Source organism: Zootermopsis nevadensis, unplaced genomic scaffold (assembly GCF_977971745.1).
Source record: "Zootermopsis nevadensis isolate Lab colony 2312 unplaced genomic scaffold, Znev_1.0 Znev_ptg000061l, whole genome shotgun sequence".
NCBI classification, from domain to species: Eukaryota; Metazoa; Arthropoda; class Insecta; order Blattodea; family Termopsidae; genus Zootermopsis; species Zootermopsis nevadensis.
In genome coordinates this window covers 16,791,595-16,811,829 of record NW_028259192.1, presented here as the reverse complement: position 1 = coordinate 16,811,829, position 20,235 = coordinate 16,791,595, and the positions used below count along the sequence as shown (strand labels likewise).

Genomic DNA, 20,235 nt, shown 5'->3' with positions numbered 1-20,235 from the left:
GCCTCTCTAACTGTCTGGTTTATTTATTTATTTTTAGAGATGTCTTCAATTGCTCAGATAATACAACATCAAACAGCTGATGATTGGTGAATAAGGAATTGGAAGCTCTAGGAACGAAGTGAGAGTGGAATGATTTACAAAAACTATTGTAGCATTTCACTTCAGGGACTGAGAAAAGTCACGAACTTCAGTCATGGAAACCGTTCTCCGGGCTGATATTTTAACCCGGAACCTGCCAAATGCGAAGTAGAAATGTTAACTACTCGGCCGAGATGTTTGTTAGCTCCATTTCATATTATTTTCGTTGTATATGAAGAAAATGTTCAATTTCACTGGTCCCTCCGTAGATATTCGATCACATTTTTAGTTTCAACATCATCCCTGGAATTCTTTTTCATATTAATACAGTCTTGTCTTCTTGGTGTGAGACATTTCTTTTCGAGTGTAATTGACACTAAGATACGAATTGTTAATCTTCAAGTCTTGTTATAACATCCAGAATTCCAATGGAGCATTTCGGATATGCAAGCCTACAGTCTTCTCCGTTTCTTCCATGTTCTTCTGCGATATTAAAAGCTGGAGATAGCTTTTCGTCCAAAGATGAAGACGGACTGAAATTAATACAGAAATTTCGCTTTGTTATACAAGCTTTTGTGCCAACCACGCTTTCATTTAAAAACTTCAGATTCATATTCTACGACCGCAGTTACACAAAACAGACAACCAACAAACGATTGAACAAGAAAGACAGTTTAAAGCAACAAACTTCAGTAAGAACAATAAAAATTACTATGATCCCCATGCCAGAATAAAACTTCTGACCCTTAAAATTTGTTTAACTTTGTAATTTTCTTAGACCCGTTCATCGTGCGTCGACAAGGTATAACCATATTTTTTCGTACAGATAATTTAGTACTATGTAGTCAAATGCCCATAAACAGAGATTAAACGTAACAAAACAATGTTTAAGAGACACAGAAAATAACGTGGCACCTCTAAACCGAGCACTCAAAGATAAATTCTAATTAATTTTCTATGTTAATTCTGAAAAAAAACAGTCTTTAAATATTTTAATACTTACGTGAATAAAATGTGAAGAATATCGCCTAAAAGTCCATTTTCGCTACTTTGAAACAACTGAGTGTTAGCAGCTTCACATATGGTATTTAGTAGGCATTCTCTGCCCTGGAAACCAAATCTGAAAAATAAATAAGCTATTAAATAAATTCATATAAATAAAGAAATAAATGAACCAAATAAAACTTTCTAAACAATCATAATACGATGATTTACCTTCAAAGCTGGAGGATAAAAATAAACTTATAAGAATTATAACAACTGTGTAGAATTAATATTAAACGTAAGTGGAAACTACAAGGAAGTAACGTACATAATATTTTCTTTTAAGAAATCATCTCTAGAGACCATTTCAGGCACCAAGACGTAACGTAGAAAAAATACTGAATTTGGAAAATAGGTTGTGAAAATATGGGTCCACGCGTATGTGTAATGAAACTGGAAGAACTAAGATGAAAACATTCCATAATTATTCTAATACAAATCATGTAAATAATGAAATATTGCATTATGGGCATGGCCCATAATCTCAAAATGACAAAATTTCCTAATATTTGCTGCAAGTATATATTAATCTGGATTCTACATAACTAAAATTTCACATAATAACTTACTTTTGAAATAAATTCTCCAACACAGCATATGTTCTGCGCCTATCCATACCTCTCGACGTTCTAGAATTCTCATTTTCAGAGAATAAGTACTGGGGATATTCTGGAACGTGATAATTGGCTTCAAAGAACCAGCCGACATATACATCTTCTTTGTTTTCAAGAGGGATTGTTGCACTTAAAAATAACTGAAAATAAAGAAAGTCAAGAAGTAGATGACTGGACATATTTACGAAACATAAACGTTTCTCCTTCCCTCTTTTTTTTCTAGAAATATTCCTAAAATCGCTCCGTTAACAGTTAATATTTTCAGTATAAACTGAACCAAATACAGCATGACAGAGTATGTACGTAAATTTTGAAGAATTTAACGTTCAGTTGATTTTGTAGTGGACAACACTTCGGTTCGAATCTTCGCCTTAACTATAATTATTATTTTTCTTTATTTCCTCGTTGTATTATTAACTTTGCAAGAAATACAACATTAATTAAGTTTTTGGGAAGTTAGAAGGCAATTTGATCAAGAAACTGGACTATATGGTCACCAACACAATGGATTATGAATTTCCGTTTAATCTGATCTTTGTAACATTTGAAATGGTTCAATTAAAATCAATCAAACGGTTCTTGAGTCACGAGGTGACACGGCGCAAAAAGTTATATTATGTGATTTCCACGAACACCGAAAGGATTATGGAATTACATTTCTGCATCTAAATATTGTGCTTCGATTTCCTCTGCAAGTTTGTTCGGAAATATTCTTTGTCCCGATTAATGTTTAACAAATTACGACAAAGACATACACTTCGTGTCTTCATGTAAACTATTCGTTACTGGCCGATTTTAACCAAACAGGAATGTGTCATCAAGTTGTTAGCGAACAGATGGACGGAAGCCAAGTTAAATGGCGGAGGTTTGCAAATGTTCTTAAAGTCCCTTGTTTTACACGTGCGCGCAGTTTATCAGTGCCCAAAGAAAGCATCACAACTTAACCAAAAACTAATTCCATGGGATGAAGTCATTCTTTCGAAACTAATAATAGTTGCTCAGGTAGAAACTCCCTGCACTCCTTGGAACCCACAAAAATTATTACCACGTTCAGAAAAGCCCCCCGCTAGTTCCTGTCTTAAGCCAGATTAATTCAGTTGAAACTATCGTAGCCTATTATTTGAGATCCATTTAAAATTTTATCTTATTTGCGTCAAGGTTTTCCAAGAGATCTGTTGCTTTCAGGTTTTTCCAACAAAAATTGCACGTGTGAATTTATCTCTCATGCGTTCTACATGTCCCGTACATCTTATCTTTCTAGTTTTGAATAACACTTTCAGTTGTTAACACAGAATGATAATTGTATTACAAAAGACGTGTATAAGTGTAAGTTATATTTCGTCACAAATAATTACACTAACCCCCATTGTGGTGCCTTCTGGGAATATTATGTGTCGAACTTTCCTTGTCATAATGGGTAGTTCTGTTTTCTGTTCCAGTAGATAGTTGCCTGGTTGGACGGCTAGTATTACCATAGTAGTTAGACTGGAACAGAACACATTACGTCATTAGCCTAAGCCCAAATTTCTAAAGAAAAAATATGCTTTCTCACCCAAGATCTCCACATGTCAATACATATCCAAATCCCCATTCCGACTTAGCTTAATTTCAACATTTAACATCACGATTCTGTCCAATTCCTCTCTACTACTCAATGGTTTTCATTCCACTAGAAGCAAAATATAAACTGACTCAACCTACATTGCCAGATTTACGACATATTCTAGAGGATTGTGAAAAGTTACGTAACAGAATGGCTTATTTTAGCAACAGTCTAATTCGACCTAATTTTTAAGTGTTACTTCTAACTTTATTCAAAATTGTCATTAACAAAAACTTTACTATTTTAATAATTTTAATCAGAGTTAAATTCTACCTCTTTAATTCTAGTTGGCATAAATAACACACAAGATTGGTCTGAGGATGGTACCATTGCACCGAAACATGTCGTCATAATAAAAATAATATGAATTTAGAAATATTATGTTGAAGTTCCTAATTACAACGTAATATCAATAACACAATCTAATGATTACATAAAAAACTATTCATATCGCACTCATTCGAAGACATAAGGAAAACTATACAAATACAGGCGTATTAAAAATATTGTAAATACTTTCAATACTGAAGAAAACTTAAAAAAAAACTTACATGAAATTAAAGTAAGATGCCATTGACATTGAAGTTCACTGCCACATGGCGTATAAGTATTATTGCACTATTCGAGTAAAACAAGCTTTTACCTGAAGACGAGTTCTTAAGTGCAAGCTGTTTTGATGTTTAGAACGTGTTCACTGACGGTGTGACGAACCGACTAGGTATACACTTAAATGAAAGGCAAACAAATAATGTTGCCTTCCTCCTTATACAATGCTTCACTAGTCAAAGAAGTTAGTATTTTATTAATTTACACTGAGACCTGCGACAAAACCCTTGGGCTGTATGAACGTGTTACATCTAGGAATGTTAAAGACAAATCTAGTTTTGAATGCGTTTCACAGGCGTCATTAAATATTAACTTTCATTTCAATTTTAAACTGAGCTATATGTTACATAATAACTGGAAAACTCCTTAACCTCAGTTTAAACATTATTTACTGTTCGTGGAAGGACATCTACAACATATACATATATACAGACTGTAACCGCTCATCAATCCCTCTATTGGTGTATGCTGATTTTTTTTGTACTTGTAAGAAACGCAACTCTTGTGTGATAGATCATAAGGTCTTTTTTGTTGTTACATTAGCCACGTATTGTCATGCTTTATTTTGTCAGTTTCTGATTTCTTTGTTTTTAATTTGTACTCTGGAATCGGAAATGGACATCTGGTTATAAGTGGTACAGCGAGATCTGCAGTGCGTGGGAACGCAGAGGGTTTCAGGAATTTCCAGACTTGTACATAAAATTGCCTGCTGCTGGTCTAAATGGGTCGGCCGCTCGTTAGCGATGCCCTCTAGAATTAACAATGTGAGGGAAACTCCTTGAGGATTGGTGGGAAAGATGAGGTCCATAGAACCGAACCTGGACCCACACCAATAGGAGTTGAGGTTACATTTCCCTTTTGGGAGAAGTGGGAGATTTTGATGGCCCAACCGTATGGGTGTATACGATATAAAAAGGGTTTGTTTTTAGCCGCAGAGGATATTATTATTATTATTATTATTATAGCACATTACACTAGACTACATTACGTTAAGTTGCAGAGATTCGTACGTGTGTACGGAGGTGGTTATGTATTTGGGAGAAGTGTGGAATCTGTAAAGTGTAGGACTGCGTGACGTGGGATCGGCGTATGTAGATCAACGATCACGCAGGTCCTAAATAAATAAAGAGTTCCACCCAATCAATCGGAGTGTTTAATCGTGCTGTTACGACCTGGCCGTTACACCAAATGAGACGGAGTCGACGCCTACCGACTAGCTGAGCAGAGCAAAGAACCCAACAATCACTACCAGCCACATCGTAGCGGACCCTGCGATCACCCAAGAAAGATAAAGAACGGTTACAACACACACCCCGACTTACAACTTTACTAACATTTTATAAGAAACTGTGGAATATTTGGAACTTTTTTCAACCAAACCAACATTAAATAATATCTGTAAATTTTATAACTTACGTTAGTTTCTTCTAGACATCAAAATGTGTTCATTTTCAACATAAAAATACACGAAAGTAAACACATAAACATTTATTTGTTTACATCTTGTCAGTCTAATCACAATAAATTTCCTATCAAATATTAAAATATTACCATAATTAACATTTAAATATTTAAAATATATTAAATGATGTTCTCTATCGAAATGTTCGATTTACATTAGATCATCACTTTTTACACGACATGTTTCAGTTCTAAAAGAACCATCTTCAGGTGTATAAAATTATATAAACTTAAACTTAAATATAATTCCTTTTAATATTTTAATATTTGATAGGAATTTTATTGTGATTAGACTGACAAGATTTAAACAAATATATATTTATCAGAATATGACGCAACTTTATCATCACATAAACATTATAAATACGTGTTTGCAGCCCTTATTAATCCAGTGACATACTCCGGCAACAATATATGTTCATCCATTTGGGTGACATTAGATAATTCGACGGACATTAAAAGTCACAGGATGATTGTCAAAACATCTCGATTAATGAACAACAGATATATGCCTTTAAAGAAGTCTTTCACAAGTTTGTCATTTGTATTAAAATATTTTAGTTGAATACAAGACTTTTGAGTACACTAAATATCTGTCTATAAGTAATTATTTTATATCTGAGTAATTTATGTTTAAGTATTTTATACACCTACACATTGCGGTATTTTGATATAAAAACAAATTACGACTTCATTTCGCAATACTGACAAACTCACAATCAGTCTTAAATCCAGTGTTTCGAGAGAACTTATAGTAGTTATAGATAAATTCCGAGTTCAGAATGTATACACCTTGAAGGTAAAAAGGCAATTAGACCAACACGTCAGTTTGTAGCCGAAGTTGACATAACAAATAAAATAAATTAAATAAGAGATCTTACACTTTTAAGCTACCATGTAGCACCAAGTCTAATGGACACGCATTTATATTCACTGTACTAATTGAAGTGTAAACAGTCTCACATTAGCTTCTCTTTGCACAGCATGCAATAAATCACATGCAGAGATCATGAAAACGTGACGTGAGTTTAGGCGGTGATATTAAATGGACTCGTCTTATGGCGTTATTGCACCAAATCGGTTCACAACACCACCGAATATGATCGAATTTTGAAGTTTAATAACGACTGTGTAATACATTGTCTTTAAAATTATTTTTTATACTTCTCTCTGTGTCTGGAAGTTATTAAACTATGTTTCATAAGTCGGTTTTACTTCTATTTTCGAGTCAAAGTAGGGAGGAAAACCTTATCTGCTGGGCCGCCGGGGGGAGCTAGTCTCAAACCAAGTAAAATTTTGTACTTTGCTTTTCATCTATGAACACTTTATATATCAATAATTACTGCCACAAAAGTGTTTAATTAATCATTTCAATTAAGTCGCTTGCCACTACCTCACGCCGCGTCATCAACTGGCGGAAATGTACCAACATGTTGAATAAGAAAATACGAACAGCCGATGGTGGGTGGTCAGCCAGATTGTTGTGGAACTGACAATATTTCACTGTAATAACAGAATCTTAGTGTCACAAAAGGTCACGCACTTGAGTGAAATAAAAGGCAAGCAAACGGCCACGCAGGTTTGAATAAGACGCAGAAAGAACTTACCTCTGAACGTCATTTGCAGGTAGATGCCAATGCTTCGGAGGGAAATACTGCCAGTATCTTCAGAACAAGTATCGTACCTACAAGTCCTCACAGGGTCACAGCCCAGAAAACAAGACACTTACTGCCGTGAAAACAACATAAGACGACGTAAGTTATTTAATCCATGTGCCTCGCTGTTTCGTGGGTTGCCATATGAGTTTAATTCGTAAATAAATATATACGTGATAAATATTTATAAACGAGACTTGTCGCCAAGCGCCACCATGACAGTTTATGGAGATCATGATGTCACATTCTTCCGTTTTTAAAACATAAATTTAATGAAAGTAGAATAATTTAGGCTGTCAACTTGTCAGATAAGACGTTAAAGTGTCCTGTTAAGACAAAAATTGCTTGTAAATGTTACTTAAGGTGGACACAGTGTCAAAAAGTTTATATATTTATGTATTCATGATGATACCAAAATTAACGTGGCATTTAGTAGTGTGACATGCAATTAACTGATGGTGTCACTTGTGAGAAACAGCTGCTATGAAAATAAATTTACGTAAGACTTATTTTAGAATTTGTGATTTTTATGGCGATTTGGGTGTATCTAGCGGTTCTTATGACTACTAGAAGACTACGCGGTTTAATATCCCAGAAGCCCCCTCTGTAAATAAACTTGCCGATCATTGTTCGACGACAGAGAGAGATACGTCATTTTACAGTAAAAATTACACGTTTGTGAGACAATTACAATGATAGCTCACATTTTTGTCCATCTGACTGCTAAAGTTTGTAATTTACATATACGAAGTCAGATTTTACTCTGTTTCAAGACAAATGAGTTGAAAGGCTTCGGGGTCTTGTTTCATTCGAACAACACGGTCTTTAAAATCCGAGTTTGGGCATGATCGAATGTCCGAGGACACACGATGGGCCAATTCAACAAACACCAAACACACATCGTTCCAGACAGAATTACGAAATGAAGCAGGAAAAATATAACTGAGGAAGAGTATGACAAGAAGATTATTGAGCATCGATGAAGATCTGGATTATGTATATTCTATTCGCAGGAGCAAGATTTTAGGCTTGGTCACAAAATTTTGGTTAAGGATTTTGCAAATGGACAGGGAGGATTTAGTAAGGGGATGCTACGACTGGCAGGTAAGGAACTTGAAAATTGGGGGATGGGCTAAGGGGCTAAAAGAGGAATTAGATAAATTGGGGTTGGGGTATATTTGGCAGGATCCGCAAGGAAGAAGCGTGGGCAGGACGTGTGAAATTTTAAAGGAGAGGTGCAACGCCATAGAACGACAGAACGTTTTTGATAAAATTAGAGAAAAGATATCATTGGCGTTGTACGGGGAGATGAAATCAGGGTCGGGTAGACAGGGTTACACTGGTTGTTGTACAAGGGTGGAGAGGGAGGGATGGGCATGGTTCAGAGCGGGTATTTGGAAGCTGAGAGGGATGAAGGGGGGGCATGGATGAAAAAATATGCCCTTTATGTGGGGCGACAGAAAGCGAGATTCACATACTATTAAAGTGTACGGAAACCGGGAGGTGGAGGGAACGGCTCCTGAGGAACAAGTGGTTCACCGTTGGTGAAGAGTTGGCCTTCAAGGCAATTTTAAGCTCTACGAATGACACGGAGGTCATCGGATGTAGGGAACTTTCTGTACAAAGTAAGATGTAAAAGACATCAAAATTAGGAATTTAGAACTACCACTGGGATAGAAGGCACGGGAGCATTAAGAAAGAGTTATGTAAATAGTATTAGGGATTAAGGAATAGTCACGTAGAGTAGCATTAGTGAATAGTTGTAGTAAGAATTAGTGCTAATATTGCTACGTATGTAAGGACTGTGACCGTGAAAACCTGGTGTTAGGCGGCCACAGATCTCTGTATATAGTTCTAAACCAAATATATTATTATTATGTATATTCTATTCTATTTAGGTATAAACATAAACGTGACTTGTTATGGAGGTCAACAGTCTTACGTTATTTGGATGTTACTATCGTCTGCGTCATTTATTTTGGCATCTTACAGACGTGAGGGGTGAGGGCGGAAGCAAGGGAGGAGAGTACGATACACATTGGCATGCGTATGATTTGCAGACTCGTAGTAAACTGACGCGGACAATAACTGTCACACACAGCACAAACCAATCAATCTCTGTTTGTGGTGATGGCGTCAAAGAGTCCGAAAGAACATTTCGGGTGAGCAAGTCGACAATCAACACCATCTGTTCCAAGTTGCTCGGCAATGTTGAAATCCAGAGGCAATTTCTCATCCAAAGATGATGATGGACTGAAAAAGTACATTATAATTGTATTTAATGATCCTGTCTTTCTCCATTCTGAACTGAAGGCTACGTGCCAGCATTGGTCTCAGTAACATTCGAAGCGTGTTGCTAAATTGTATATGAAATTTAAGAAAATATTACCAGTGGGAAGTCACAGCATTGCGATGACCTACACGCTTCTAACTAGCTAATTACGCACATGTAATTAAGTAACTGAATAGATAAGTAATTCAATACGTCAAAGTAACTTAGTAAATAAATAGTTAACTAACAAAAGTAACATTCTGCTCAACTACTCATCAATTCATCTAGCCATGTAAACCAAGACATGTACCAACAACCATTTTCCACAGATTGGTTATTATTGTAACAGGTTGTTTACAAAACGTTACTAAAGACACAGAAACAAGTTACATATAGGAGGATAATATTAAAACATATCCGAGAGAGTTATATTGTGCTGGTAAAAAATTGGACTGAACTGACTCATTCCATGTTACACTACCAGATGTTTTTGTATCTACTGATACAGACTTTTCGAGTTGACAGCAGTGTCATAAAGTTTATTAATTTTCATATAAAACTGCGCTTTTAAAAGTTTAATCAACTCAATTAGAATTAGAACGTGCATTTACGAACTTACGGATGGGTAATACGTCACTGTTCACACTCAAATTTCCGACTCTGCTCGAATGCGTGAAACAAATTTAATCAGTAATCCATTTATGTAAACACAAACTAATAATTACGTTAATTACTTACGTACATGTGTAATGAAAGAGTTAATAAAATAAATGTTGCCACACTTACGTAAACACAATGTGAAAGAGGTCACCAAACAATCCATTGTGCTTGTTCCGATGTAACTCATAAGCTGACACTTCGCAGATTGTCCTTAGAAGACACTCTCTTCCGTTGAAACCGAATCTGCAGAAATCAGAGAGTGGCAGAGGATGGTAGGCGGAATTCTCTCCTAGTGACAAATTCTTGGAAATTTGGATGCGTTTATATGTTATAAGACTTTTAGTAAATATGATATTTGGATATAGTTGGTGTCATCTTAACATAGTTATTTAGATTTAAAATACTCCATTTTACTTTGAATATATGTTGATGGAATGTATTTTCGCCAATTTATTTCACAATAAAACACTAGGTTAATTTTATGAATATACTTATTTAAGTTAGTATTTAATACGTCTGCTGTTTATGAGATTAATGTTACTTAAATGTATTATAATATAACATACTTTCATACATTTTATTTCCGTATCATCTCACTGTTCGTACAGGCCTGTACGTGACAAAAGCAACCCTACAGATCTAAAGCTCTCAGCTACTGAATGCATTGAATTACTGTAGCGAGACATGTCTCTGTGCATAAAGTCCATGCAGCGACCTACTCAGTCCCTAATAATGGCAGTAAAAACAATTTTAAAGATTTAGAATTAACTCTATACTAGCACTAACGATCACCCGAGCCGACTTCATTTAACTGGTGCTGGGACCACATAGTTTCTTTCACTTTGCAAAATTGAACCTACCTGTGAAATGTTTTCTCCAGCATGGTGTACACCCCTGTTCTGTTCAGGTCTCTAGAAATTCGGCTTGACCTCTCATCATCGAAGAGAGGAGGCAAGGTGGACGAGATTTCTGGAACGTGATAATCGGCCTCGGCGAACCAAGCTTCGGAGACATCGCCACTGGTCTGGAGCGGAATTGTCGCGGCTAGAACCATCTACACATAATAAGCGACTCCGAAACTAAGGGCTGTTGTGACAGACATAAAACTGCTTCTGAAAATATGTGTGTAGGCAGTTAAAAAACGGCACGTATTATTTGCATTATGCCAACTAATTGTATGACCGAAACAAATACAAAGGTAAAATATGAAGACATTTAAAATTTATTTTAGGAATATGAAAGTATTTTTTCCTTATATTCAATAAAATTTTGCGGTTTCAATACATAATCGATTACGCGAGCACTCACCCCCATAGTGCTGCCTTCAGGAAAGAATACGTAACGTAGTTTCCTCGAGAGAATAGTCTGATCACTGTTTTCACTACACTGGCAGTTACTGTTGTTAACTGTTAGTAGTGCCAATGACGTCAATCTGAAAAAGAACGCACTCAAGCACTGTGAGTGAAACACAGCTTAAAAATATCTTACGACGTCGAAAAAAATTTCTAAAATCGAAAGAGCTACCGAATGCCAATTTTCGTAACACGAAATTTAATTACGGCTACTAGACCCAGGATTTATCTCTGAAAATCGGCGTAAAAATTTAACGTAGCTCTTATGGTCAGAATTAGTAGAGGTAAAAGGTTGTAGAGCTTAAAATTTTTTATAGCAAAGCACAGACAGACAGACAGACGCAGACAGCTTGTATGTCGTGCCGACAACAAGGAATTAAATGATGCCCACCATTTTCAGTATCAACGCACAAAACCAAATTTAATTAAGATCAACTCGGCATGATATCGGGGATGAAAGCCGCGGAAGGCAAGTAGGCAAAAGCGACTTCACCACTAAGAAATTCGTGCCAAAGAACACATTAGCAAAACACGCCTTCTTCTTATGTATTTCCACAACACAAATGCTCACAGTTTAATCCATTTCTATATTCTATAGGTTTTAAATAACGTTGAGAGTTATTTAGCTTACATCCTGTCACAAGGCCAAATGTAAAAACACGACACACAAAAACAAAACTCCTACTGAATATATGATATCGTCTCGAATCTCTTTTGTTTCGAAAATCTATATCCACATAAATGAAATTCCAATTTTTACTTCGTTCTTGAAGGAGTAACAACTCTTCTCTCCATTCGGAGCGATTTAATATGTATTAATTTGGCCCCACATCTGTAATAAAAGCATTATTTTAAGGGGGTTAACATATGATTAAGTTGACATGAGCAGTTTCACTTGTCATTTTTACACTAAATGATATACATATTCTTTTGCGTAATCGTCTTAATCGTTTCCAAAAAATACAAACATTTAAACACGACAAACCAACTTTTTTCTTGCAGGAACATATTTTTAAAATTAATTTATCCGCTAAGTACATTCTTACGTGTAATTTTTATTTTCTCATCAATTACTTGTCAGAATTGCAGGAAAAAGTTTACCTAATGAGTGCGAATCTCCAAACTTAAGCAACTTTTTTAATACTGTCTTACATAGTTTTGACATTAAAAAGTTAAATATACAAATTAAATTCGAGACTTTAAAAATAATGTTTTGGTTAAGGTTGGTTAAGTCTAGTTACTCACAGGATTCTGAAATATCTTGACATTCTTCTTACTGTTCAGGTCCATACCTGTGGACCATTCACTGGCGCCGAAGACATACTTGGTCAGTGTTCAGCCTTTGAAACACCAAAATGGAACTTATACGCTGAAAGACATCCTCGTATACAAGACGGATGGAGAAAATTATAACAATAAGAAGAAGAGGTAGGAAAGGAAACACTGAGACACAAGTTCGCTGAACTTACTGGCCTCGTAATAAGCAGAACAAACATTATTTTGTTTATCGCTCCACGTGCTTCCAGTAAACATTCCTAATTTTTTTCAACTACCGGTTTTGTGAACTGTAGAAGGCGTGTTTTAAATATTTTAGTTTAGAAACTAGAAAATCACGAGTCAATTTTACGTCGCTAGGCACGTAACTTCCTATTTGAAATGGCTTCTTGTTCTGTAGAAATAAATGTGGGTCTGCTTTTCGCCTAAAACTATAGATGGAGACGCTTCGGAAATCATATCAATCGCCAAATATTTATAAGATGACAAAATCAAGGAGAATGGGGCAGGGAACATGTAGCACACACGAAAAATATCATAAATATACATAAAATTTCGGTCGAAATACCCGAAAGTGACTGTTTACTAAGGAGATTTTGGCGCAGATGGGAGAGTAATATTAATATGGACACCAAGATGCACGGATGGTAGACACAGATGGGATTTATCTGCCTAAGGATGCGAACTTCTGCTTGATGTTGTGTACACTGCGACTATAACCAAGACAGACAAACAAACAAACTCTGATTCTGGAAACTACTACGGAAAATCAACAATGTTAACAGGTCCTCAAACTTACTCTGTGATTCCTTCAACCGTTTTTTTATAGTCCACTCAGTTCAACGACACTTCAGTCCCTTCGTAACTGAAAAACGTACTACAATAGTTTATTATACTTCCTTGTATTTAAGTCCTCCATACAACGGAGAAAGTTCTAATAAATTATAGATTTACAAAAAGTCAGTGACTAATAGGTAGCTAAAAATTAAAATGGATCAAGTTCGCTGTACGTCATTTCGGTAAAAACTGTTTTAAACTTACATCCGGTTCCTTAAATATATATACACCGGATGGTAGTAATTATAGTTACTTTCCTCTGTTTGAGAGTATGGACTTAGTTCGTTATACCTAGGAGTAAAAACTGAAGTTTTGTGCACTCATTTTCTCATGCCGTAATTAAAAACTGTGTGACAGGCTTATTTAGACTTAGTCCACTTTACTTCTGAGTCACCTAAACTGTTTATGTTCGCATTAAAGCGAACGTAATACTTTTGAAAGTATTGCACTTTTTCTTCTCTTGCTTATATTTCGAACTCGTGATTACCGCTGCACCGTTATACACATTTTCGGTACTGTACTAATTAGTGAAATTCTGCTAATGAGAGCATCGGACATGTCAGTCTTCAAACGGAGCAATGGTGTCAAGCAGTCCTACGGGGCATCTTGGATAAGAAGATCGACAGTCTTTGCCGCTTCTTCCGCGTTCCTCCGCGGCGCTGTAAACCGGATGGAGATTTTCATCTGCGGATGACGATGGCCTACGAAGCGAGTACATTCTCATTACTTTAAACTCTCAAGAAAGACAAGATTAAAAATAAAGTATTTTAGTCTGAAACACTTGCCAATTATATTAACAACCTAAACAATTAAGTGTCTAAACAAATTTAGAGTTAAGTACATGCCTTACCTACTAAGTGCTTTTTAGTATTAGTATCACTGGAATTTAAAGTTACTGTCAGTAAATAAAATTGGTAAGAATTGTTCAAACCTCTGGTGCCCAAATGTATGTTGGATTATGTAAAAATGTAAGCTATAAGTAGAAGGTACATACATAAATTAGGGTCTACAGAATTATCCCCAATATATCCCAAAAATAGTCTACCAAACACGTTTATTACTTTCCTTTTTAAGTCATTTCCCCGAAAGTAACTTCATAATGCTTCCTGTATCTTACCGACGTCAGAGGGCCGTATCATCAGACAGTATTCAAGAAGCAATGAATGAAAATAAAATCTAACATTTTCAAATGGTTATTACACATTACATCAATCACATAAATATTTATGAAAGGCTGTTTCCACGTACTCAAAAAGACAAAATTAGTTTTAATTAATACAAAACAGATGTCTTCAAACACTGGGAAATTATCTACTATACAAGTACACACATTTCTTTCGGGCGGATATCGTATGTACATGAAACATAGAGAGAAAATTAATTATATTAATTATAGGCTATCTTTAGTGAAAACTTAACATTTATAATGAGACATGTCGTGCCAAAACAATTCTTCTTTTTAAAAGGTATCAGAGAAGATGTATATAAATTAACATCTACAGATCGGCAAGAAACCGGAAGGAGCTATTTCTAATAGTTCAGAGTAGAGATATCATATGGGTAGTTGTAACGATACTCGATGCAGGCATTATATGAGGAAATTAAATTCAGTAAACGATGATTAATTATTGTTTTTTATAATAAAGCGAAGTCATACATTCTGTGAGACAAATTACCATTTATCAGCATACAGTTGTTATACACAGGTATAAAATTACTATAAATACTTCAGTATTGTTTAATAATACTCACGTGAAAATTATGTGTAGAATGTCACCAAAAAGTCCATTATGAAGTAACGGACTTTCAGCTGCTTCGCAGATTGTTCTCAACAGACATTCTCTACCTTTCAAACCGTAGCTGCGAAAAACAAATACAAATCACGGCACATAACTGTGCAAGAGAAGAGGGAGGCAGGAACAATTTGTGTAGAATTAACTGTGCACGCATTAGAAAATTTCATCTTCACGATGCCTGCAAACTGTGACGTCTTCTTTAGAAAATCGATAATAAAAGCTGATGTAAATGTACCAAAAATGATGTACATTTTTAAAAACTTACGCCTTTAATAATAATAATAATAATAATAATAATAATGCTATTTAAAAAAAAACAATGTCCCAAAAACTGTATACACACAATATATTATAATATGTATACATCTCTTTGGAACAAATAAGTATTTGCCGTAAAACATCGTCATTAGCAAATTTATTTAATTTTCACAAATATATTGAGTAATGTAAAAAAAAAATCCTTATAAGGTTTTAGATAAACAAAATTTAAGTCGCCTCTCACTACTTTCTAAATTTACAAATTCAACAGGGTTGGAATAGACATAATGATGTCACAGGCCCTATTAGGATAATTTCGTGGTCGTAGGGACAAATTCCTCTTCATTAGGGCGGAAGCAGTGACATATGGCGCCCTAGGCAAAGTTCAACATTTCGCCCCCCCTCCCCTTATTAACTTACGAAAATGTGTGATGAACGATGATTTACGTTGCTTAGCCCTGAGTGAAATGTGAAAGACTTTTCCCTTTTATTTTCATAACAAAATTTTATTTTAAAATATAATCGTAAAATTGGCATAACCAACCATAAAACCAATGCCTTTGCATATCAGGCCAAAAAATATCATAAATTACATACACTAGATTAGACCCGTTACACCTGTTCTCTATGGCTGATAGAAATTACGTAATCCAAATTTTATGCTTATATAAAAAGAGCCAGCACAGAAACAACTACTTTTAGTTACCATACGAGTGAGTTACGAATATCTGAACGTCACTGTGACAAATGAAATTAACTTCCAGCTCGTTTATCCACTCATTAAAGCAAAACAACCAATTTAAGAAAATGTAAAAATTTGAGGTTTTCACGGTGGTGAATCTATCATCAGGGCCACTCATGGCTAAAATAGAGGCAGCAAGGACCCCCCGAAACGTCGGTAAACTTCTACCGGACTACACGCCGCTACAGCCCATAAAATAACCATCTATGTAAAAAAAAATGTTTTCTCTCTTTATAACAAAACAAGAGTTTTGGACGAACCTTTTAAATCGCTTCTCTACAATTCGGTAGGCGCTACGTCTGTTGAACTGCCGCTCGCTTCGTGACGCGCTGGCCAATACAAAGGGCAGTATTAGTTCTGTGTAGTTGGATGGCAACTGGTAAGTAGCTTCGAAGTTCCAAGACACAGAAACGTCGTAACTTGCGTCTTCCAGAGGCACGGCAACGGCTAAATACAACTGCAATTTAGACAATGACGAATGTGTAATCACATATGTATTTCTCCCTTTCTCATTTGTCATTACGTAGACCATCACTTCAGGTGACACGCAATAGCATTTTCTGTGTGAGAAGTGACTTGCAGTGAGAGCCAACTACACGGAATGAGGAATCTTAGGCTAGGGACCCACTGGCGCGGCTGCCGTGCCGCGTCAGTGGGTTTCGCACCTATAAAAAGCAATACAAATAACAGCCGCGCGCGACAACACGCGGCTTGTCGCGCCAGTGGGTCCCTAGCCTAGCAGTTTCATCACTTTGTTGAGAATACTGGACCCTGCACTGAACCAGATACACCCAGGTTATATTTTCACTTATCATTTCTTCCTCACGCATTTAAATATTATCCTCCCATCCATTCCTGACTTCTAAGTCGTCTTCGCTTCAGTTTATCTGATTATCACGAATGGCGGTGACACAGAAAATGTTTAATTATTTATATAATTTTATACACTAATGAAACTGATTTTCAGTTAAACTTGGGTTTTAGGCGTGGGACAAAAACCCTCTCATAGTAAAGGTATATTACAACATGTCATACAGAATAGGTCTGAAACCAGCGGCCCGCGAATCGCATGCGGCCAACAATACCTTTTAATGCGAGTTGTCACATGATTTGGGAATTAGTAACTGCGGAAAGGGAAATATTTTCCTGCTACTAGAGAGAACATTGATGTGAATAAAAATAAGTATTATCTAACCACAATAAATTTTGTAAATGCAGGCCTATACGTTCACATCCGTTATGTTGTTAAAATAATAAGATTTTATCAAAACTGTATAAAAATTTCTGTGGTAATTGTAACTACAATTTTATAAAATTAGCAGTGACTTTAAATCAAAGCTTAAAAGCTAACAAAAGCCTTTACATGGAATTCAGTTATATGGATAAATACAGCTATCATTTTTTTTCGTAGAAATACCAGCTTTGATCTTTAAGCTAAAGAAATTAATTTTCTCTTGCTGTTTACGGGATTATTAATTTTTATTCTGCGACCCTCGACAAAGATATTAATAGCCAATGTAGCTAGCGGTAAATGCAACGTTTCCCGACCATTGTCATAAAGAATCCAGTCTTTCTATTTAATAAACACTATTTAATAAACACTATTTAGTAACTTCATATGTGACTTGATGACACAATGTTATATCTCTCGGGAAATTATATAAATATTCATATATACACACCCCCATGGTGCTTGAGTCTGGGAACAGCGCGTAACGAGCTTTTCGAGACAAGACGGTTAAGTCTAAGTCATCCATCTGACTGGTGCTGGACCCGATCATCATCAAAGCTACCATTACTGAAGCCGCCAATCTGAAACAGAGTATTGTAATTTTAAACTCCTACATACAACACCCAGGCGTGCATCCATGAGTTGCTACTCCACCACTCTAGTCCTAGAAGGACAAATTCCTGCTCATGAGATGCGTGAATTTATCTTACGAGGTATGGCGGCTTTATATGATCATGCCTTCTGCATAGTAACGTCGTGTAGACGTCTGGGAACATAAAAACGTTTCGGAGAAAAATACTGCCTGCGTCTTCAGACCTAAATATAAAAGCAGTTTGTTTCTCCGAAACGTTGGTATCTACCTGTAAGTCCACATGACGTTACTATCAAGAAGAAAAACATTAACGTCTTCCCTGCAATGAAAGCCTCAAATCTCACATACGCTGGAAATTCTTGTGCTCCAATAGACTATAACGTATACATTATCGGATATTCTTTTTAAATTTTGTCTCGGGATAACAGAAACATTATTTTAGACTGTGGAGAACAGGGTGGCACAGTATATGCTACTGGTCGAGGTTCATAACTAAGTTTTTGACAGGGACGAATGCTATTAATTGTGAGGCTTTTAGTTGACTTAGTGCACACGAAAGTAAAAACACACATTCTGCCCTACCACCAATCATGCGAAACTTGAAAAAGAAATGTAATATTCTCATCATTAATACACACATTTATATAATATTTTAATTTTTTTGTAAAGTCACGTTTAATTGCTTTTAAAGATTACATAGGTTTATTTCTATGAAACGTTGTTTAGGCAGTACGCCATTAGAGTATGCTCCATAATTTTACTTTCTAATTACCTACAATCAATTATACCAACATGACAAAAGTACAGGCGAAAACAGTGGTACTTCATGTAGTGTCATGACATTTTATGTAGCGATAGATATTTAAGAATAACGTGTATTTTGTTAAGAAACTGTTTTATAGAATATAACAATCGCGCAAAATTGATAATCAACTTTCGGAATACGGGCGAAAACTTGGAATCACAGAAGCGGAATTTTGCGTGGAAGAAGTCTATAAATCCTAGTACAAATTTTTATGTGTTGAATCTTGGGGTAAATTTGACGCATACATATAATTCTGACGATGTAATAGTTGAAATTGTAAAGACCTAATTATTAATTTGTAGATCTTCTTAGCTTCATTATAGACTGAAGCATTTGTAAGAACGGCAAGCAACTTTTTCTCATAATTTCTTACTGTTATTCATGGACATACATGAATTCTTAAATTTAACACTTTCCCCAGAAACACCGCTATTACAAACGAGACTGAAGTGAAAACCTAATTTTTTAATACCAGTATTGCTATGCCATTCACACACTTCACTTACCACGATTTTTTGCATAGTATCTGACCGTTCTTAAATACAAATGAGTGTTTACTTACATAAATTGTTTTCGTAATGCCATAGCCTTCTGAATTTAGTCCCATAGGAGCGATGTAATTATTAAAAGAATCATCTACTCAAGATCTCGCTATGTTGTAGATGCAGCGTATTTGTTTGTATTGCTTCCTACCATGGTGTGAGCATGCTGTTCCTCTGTTCCTCTGCTCCCTGTGCCAACGCCAAGAACAGTTTTAATTATCGAGTTGCGGGTAAATGTCTGAAACTGTAAGTCAGACCAAGTGTCCATCTACTCCATGTCGTTCACGGTGACTTCACAGTGGATGCACCCACTACTCGGAAAGACGGCGGGACACTGCAGCGCACAGTTCACAATGGAACTGCGGCCGAATCAATTTCTCACTCGCTCCATAGAGCAGAGTTCATAACAAATGAGAACAGCGGTGTAAAGATGGCTGTCTTCTGGGTTGTTGTGCCGTGTGGGCTGATTGATGTTAACCGGCGATCGCTTTTATGATGATGATGATGCCAGCAAGTACCTCTGAAACGTCTGAAACCTTTGCCAGACTACACGGAATATGATTCTTGAGAAGCTAATAGTCTCACGTTTATTAATTTGTTTGGACAATCTCATTTATGCATGAACGTCGGGAGGAATCATTTTAAGAACTTGTAACTTGGAGTTTAAGGGGTGAGCCGCGGTGAATTCTGAGTATTATCCAACGTTTCGGCAAACAATTCACTTGCCATATTCAGGGTGAATATGCAGTGAAAAGAATTTTGGAAGCCTTATATAGAGCAGTCAGTGGGTAACGAGTTAAGATTCAAAAATG

General features: G+C 35.9%; 2 protein-coding genes across 7 annotated transcripts in view; both read right to left on the bottom strand.

The window, feature by feature from the left end:
• Positions 1–2: 2 nt before the first annotated feature.
• LOC110837128 (uncharacterized) lies at positions 3–13,559 on the bottom strand. Of its 3 annotated transcripts, none has more exons than XM_022078984.2 (8): positions 13,420–13,559; positions 11,302–11,425; positions 10,854–11,047; positions 10,120–10,236; positions 3,098–3,221; positions 1,692–1,876; positions 1,082–1,198; positions 3–611 (listed from the first exon to the last, which is right to left on the bottom strand). In XM_022078984.2, the coding sequence occupies exons 2-8, from the start codon at positions 11,305–11,307 to the stop codon at positions 470–472; spliced, it is 885 nt and encodes a 294-aa protein (XP_021934676.1). In that variant the 5' UTR covers positions 11,308–11,425; positions 13,420–13,559; the 3' UTR covers positions 3–469. The 3 variants fall into 3 exon arrangements, with proteins under 3 accessions (XP_021934676.1, XP_021934663.1, XP_021934668.1); XM_022078971.2 differs by lacking the exon at positions 13,420–13,559 and adding an exon at positions 12,591–13,365; XM_022078976.2 differs by lacking the exon at positions 13,420–13,559 and adding an exon at positions 12,591–13,365 and having other exon boundaries at positions 10,854–11,017.
• Positions 13,487–20,235, bottom strand: part of LOC110837208 (uncharacterized) — a 120,236-nt gene continuing 113,487 nt past the window's right edge. For 2 of the 4 annotated variants that reach the window (XM_087340989.1, XM_022079104.2), the window contains 4 exons: positions 17,936–18,065; positions 16,514–16,710; positions 15,210–15,317; positions 13,487–14,158 (listed from right to left, as the gene is read on the bottom strand). In XM_087340989.1, the coding sequence (XP_087197115.1) occupies positions 14,017–14,158; positions 15,210–15,317; positions 16,514–16,710; positions 17,936–18,049 (561 nt within the window). In that variant the 5' untranslated portion in view covers positions 18,050–18,065 and the 3' untranslated portion in view covers positions 13,487–14,016. Of the gene's footprint in view, positions 14,159–15,209; positions 15,318–16,513; positions 16,711–17,935; positions 18,066–19,443; positions 19,613–20,235 lie in introns of all 4 variants that reach the window. The other 2 variants (XM_022079098.2, XM_022079112.2) reach the window with 2 other exon arrangements.

Excerpts from the sequence above, each read along its gene's own strand:
- LOC110837128 (XM_022078971.2), bottom strand. The coding sequence starts at position 12,613 with ATGTCAAGATATTTCAGAATCCT. Across the intron at positions 1,877-3,097 it reads CAGAAGGCACCACAATGGGG|TTATTTTTAAGTGCAACAAT; the intron begins GTTAGTGTAATT and ends CTTTATTTTCAG. Across the intron at positions 1,199-1,691 it reads TTGGAGAATTTATTTCAAAA|ATTTGGTTTCCAGGGCAGAG; the intron begins GTAAGTTATTAT and ends TTTATTTTTCAG.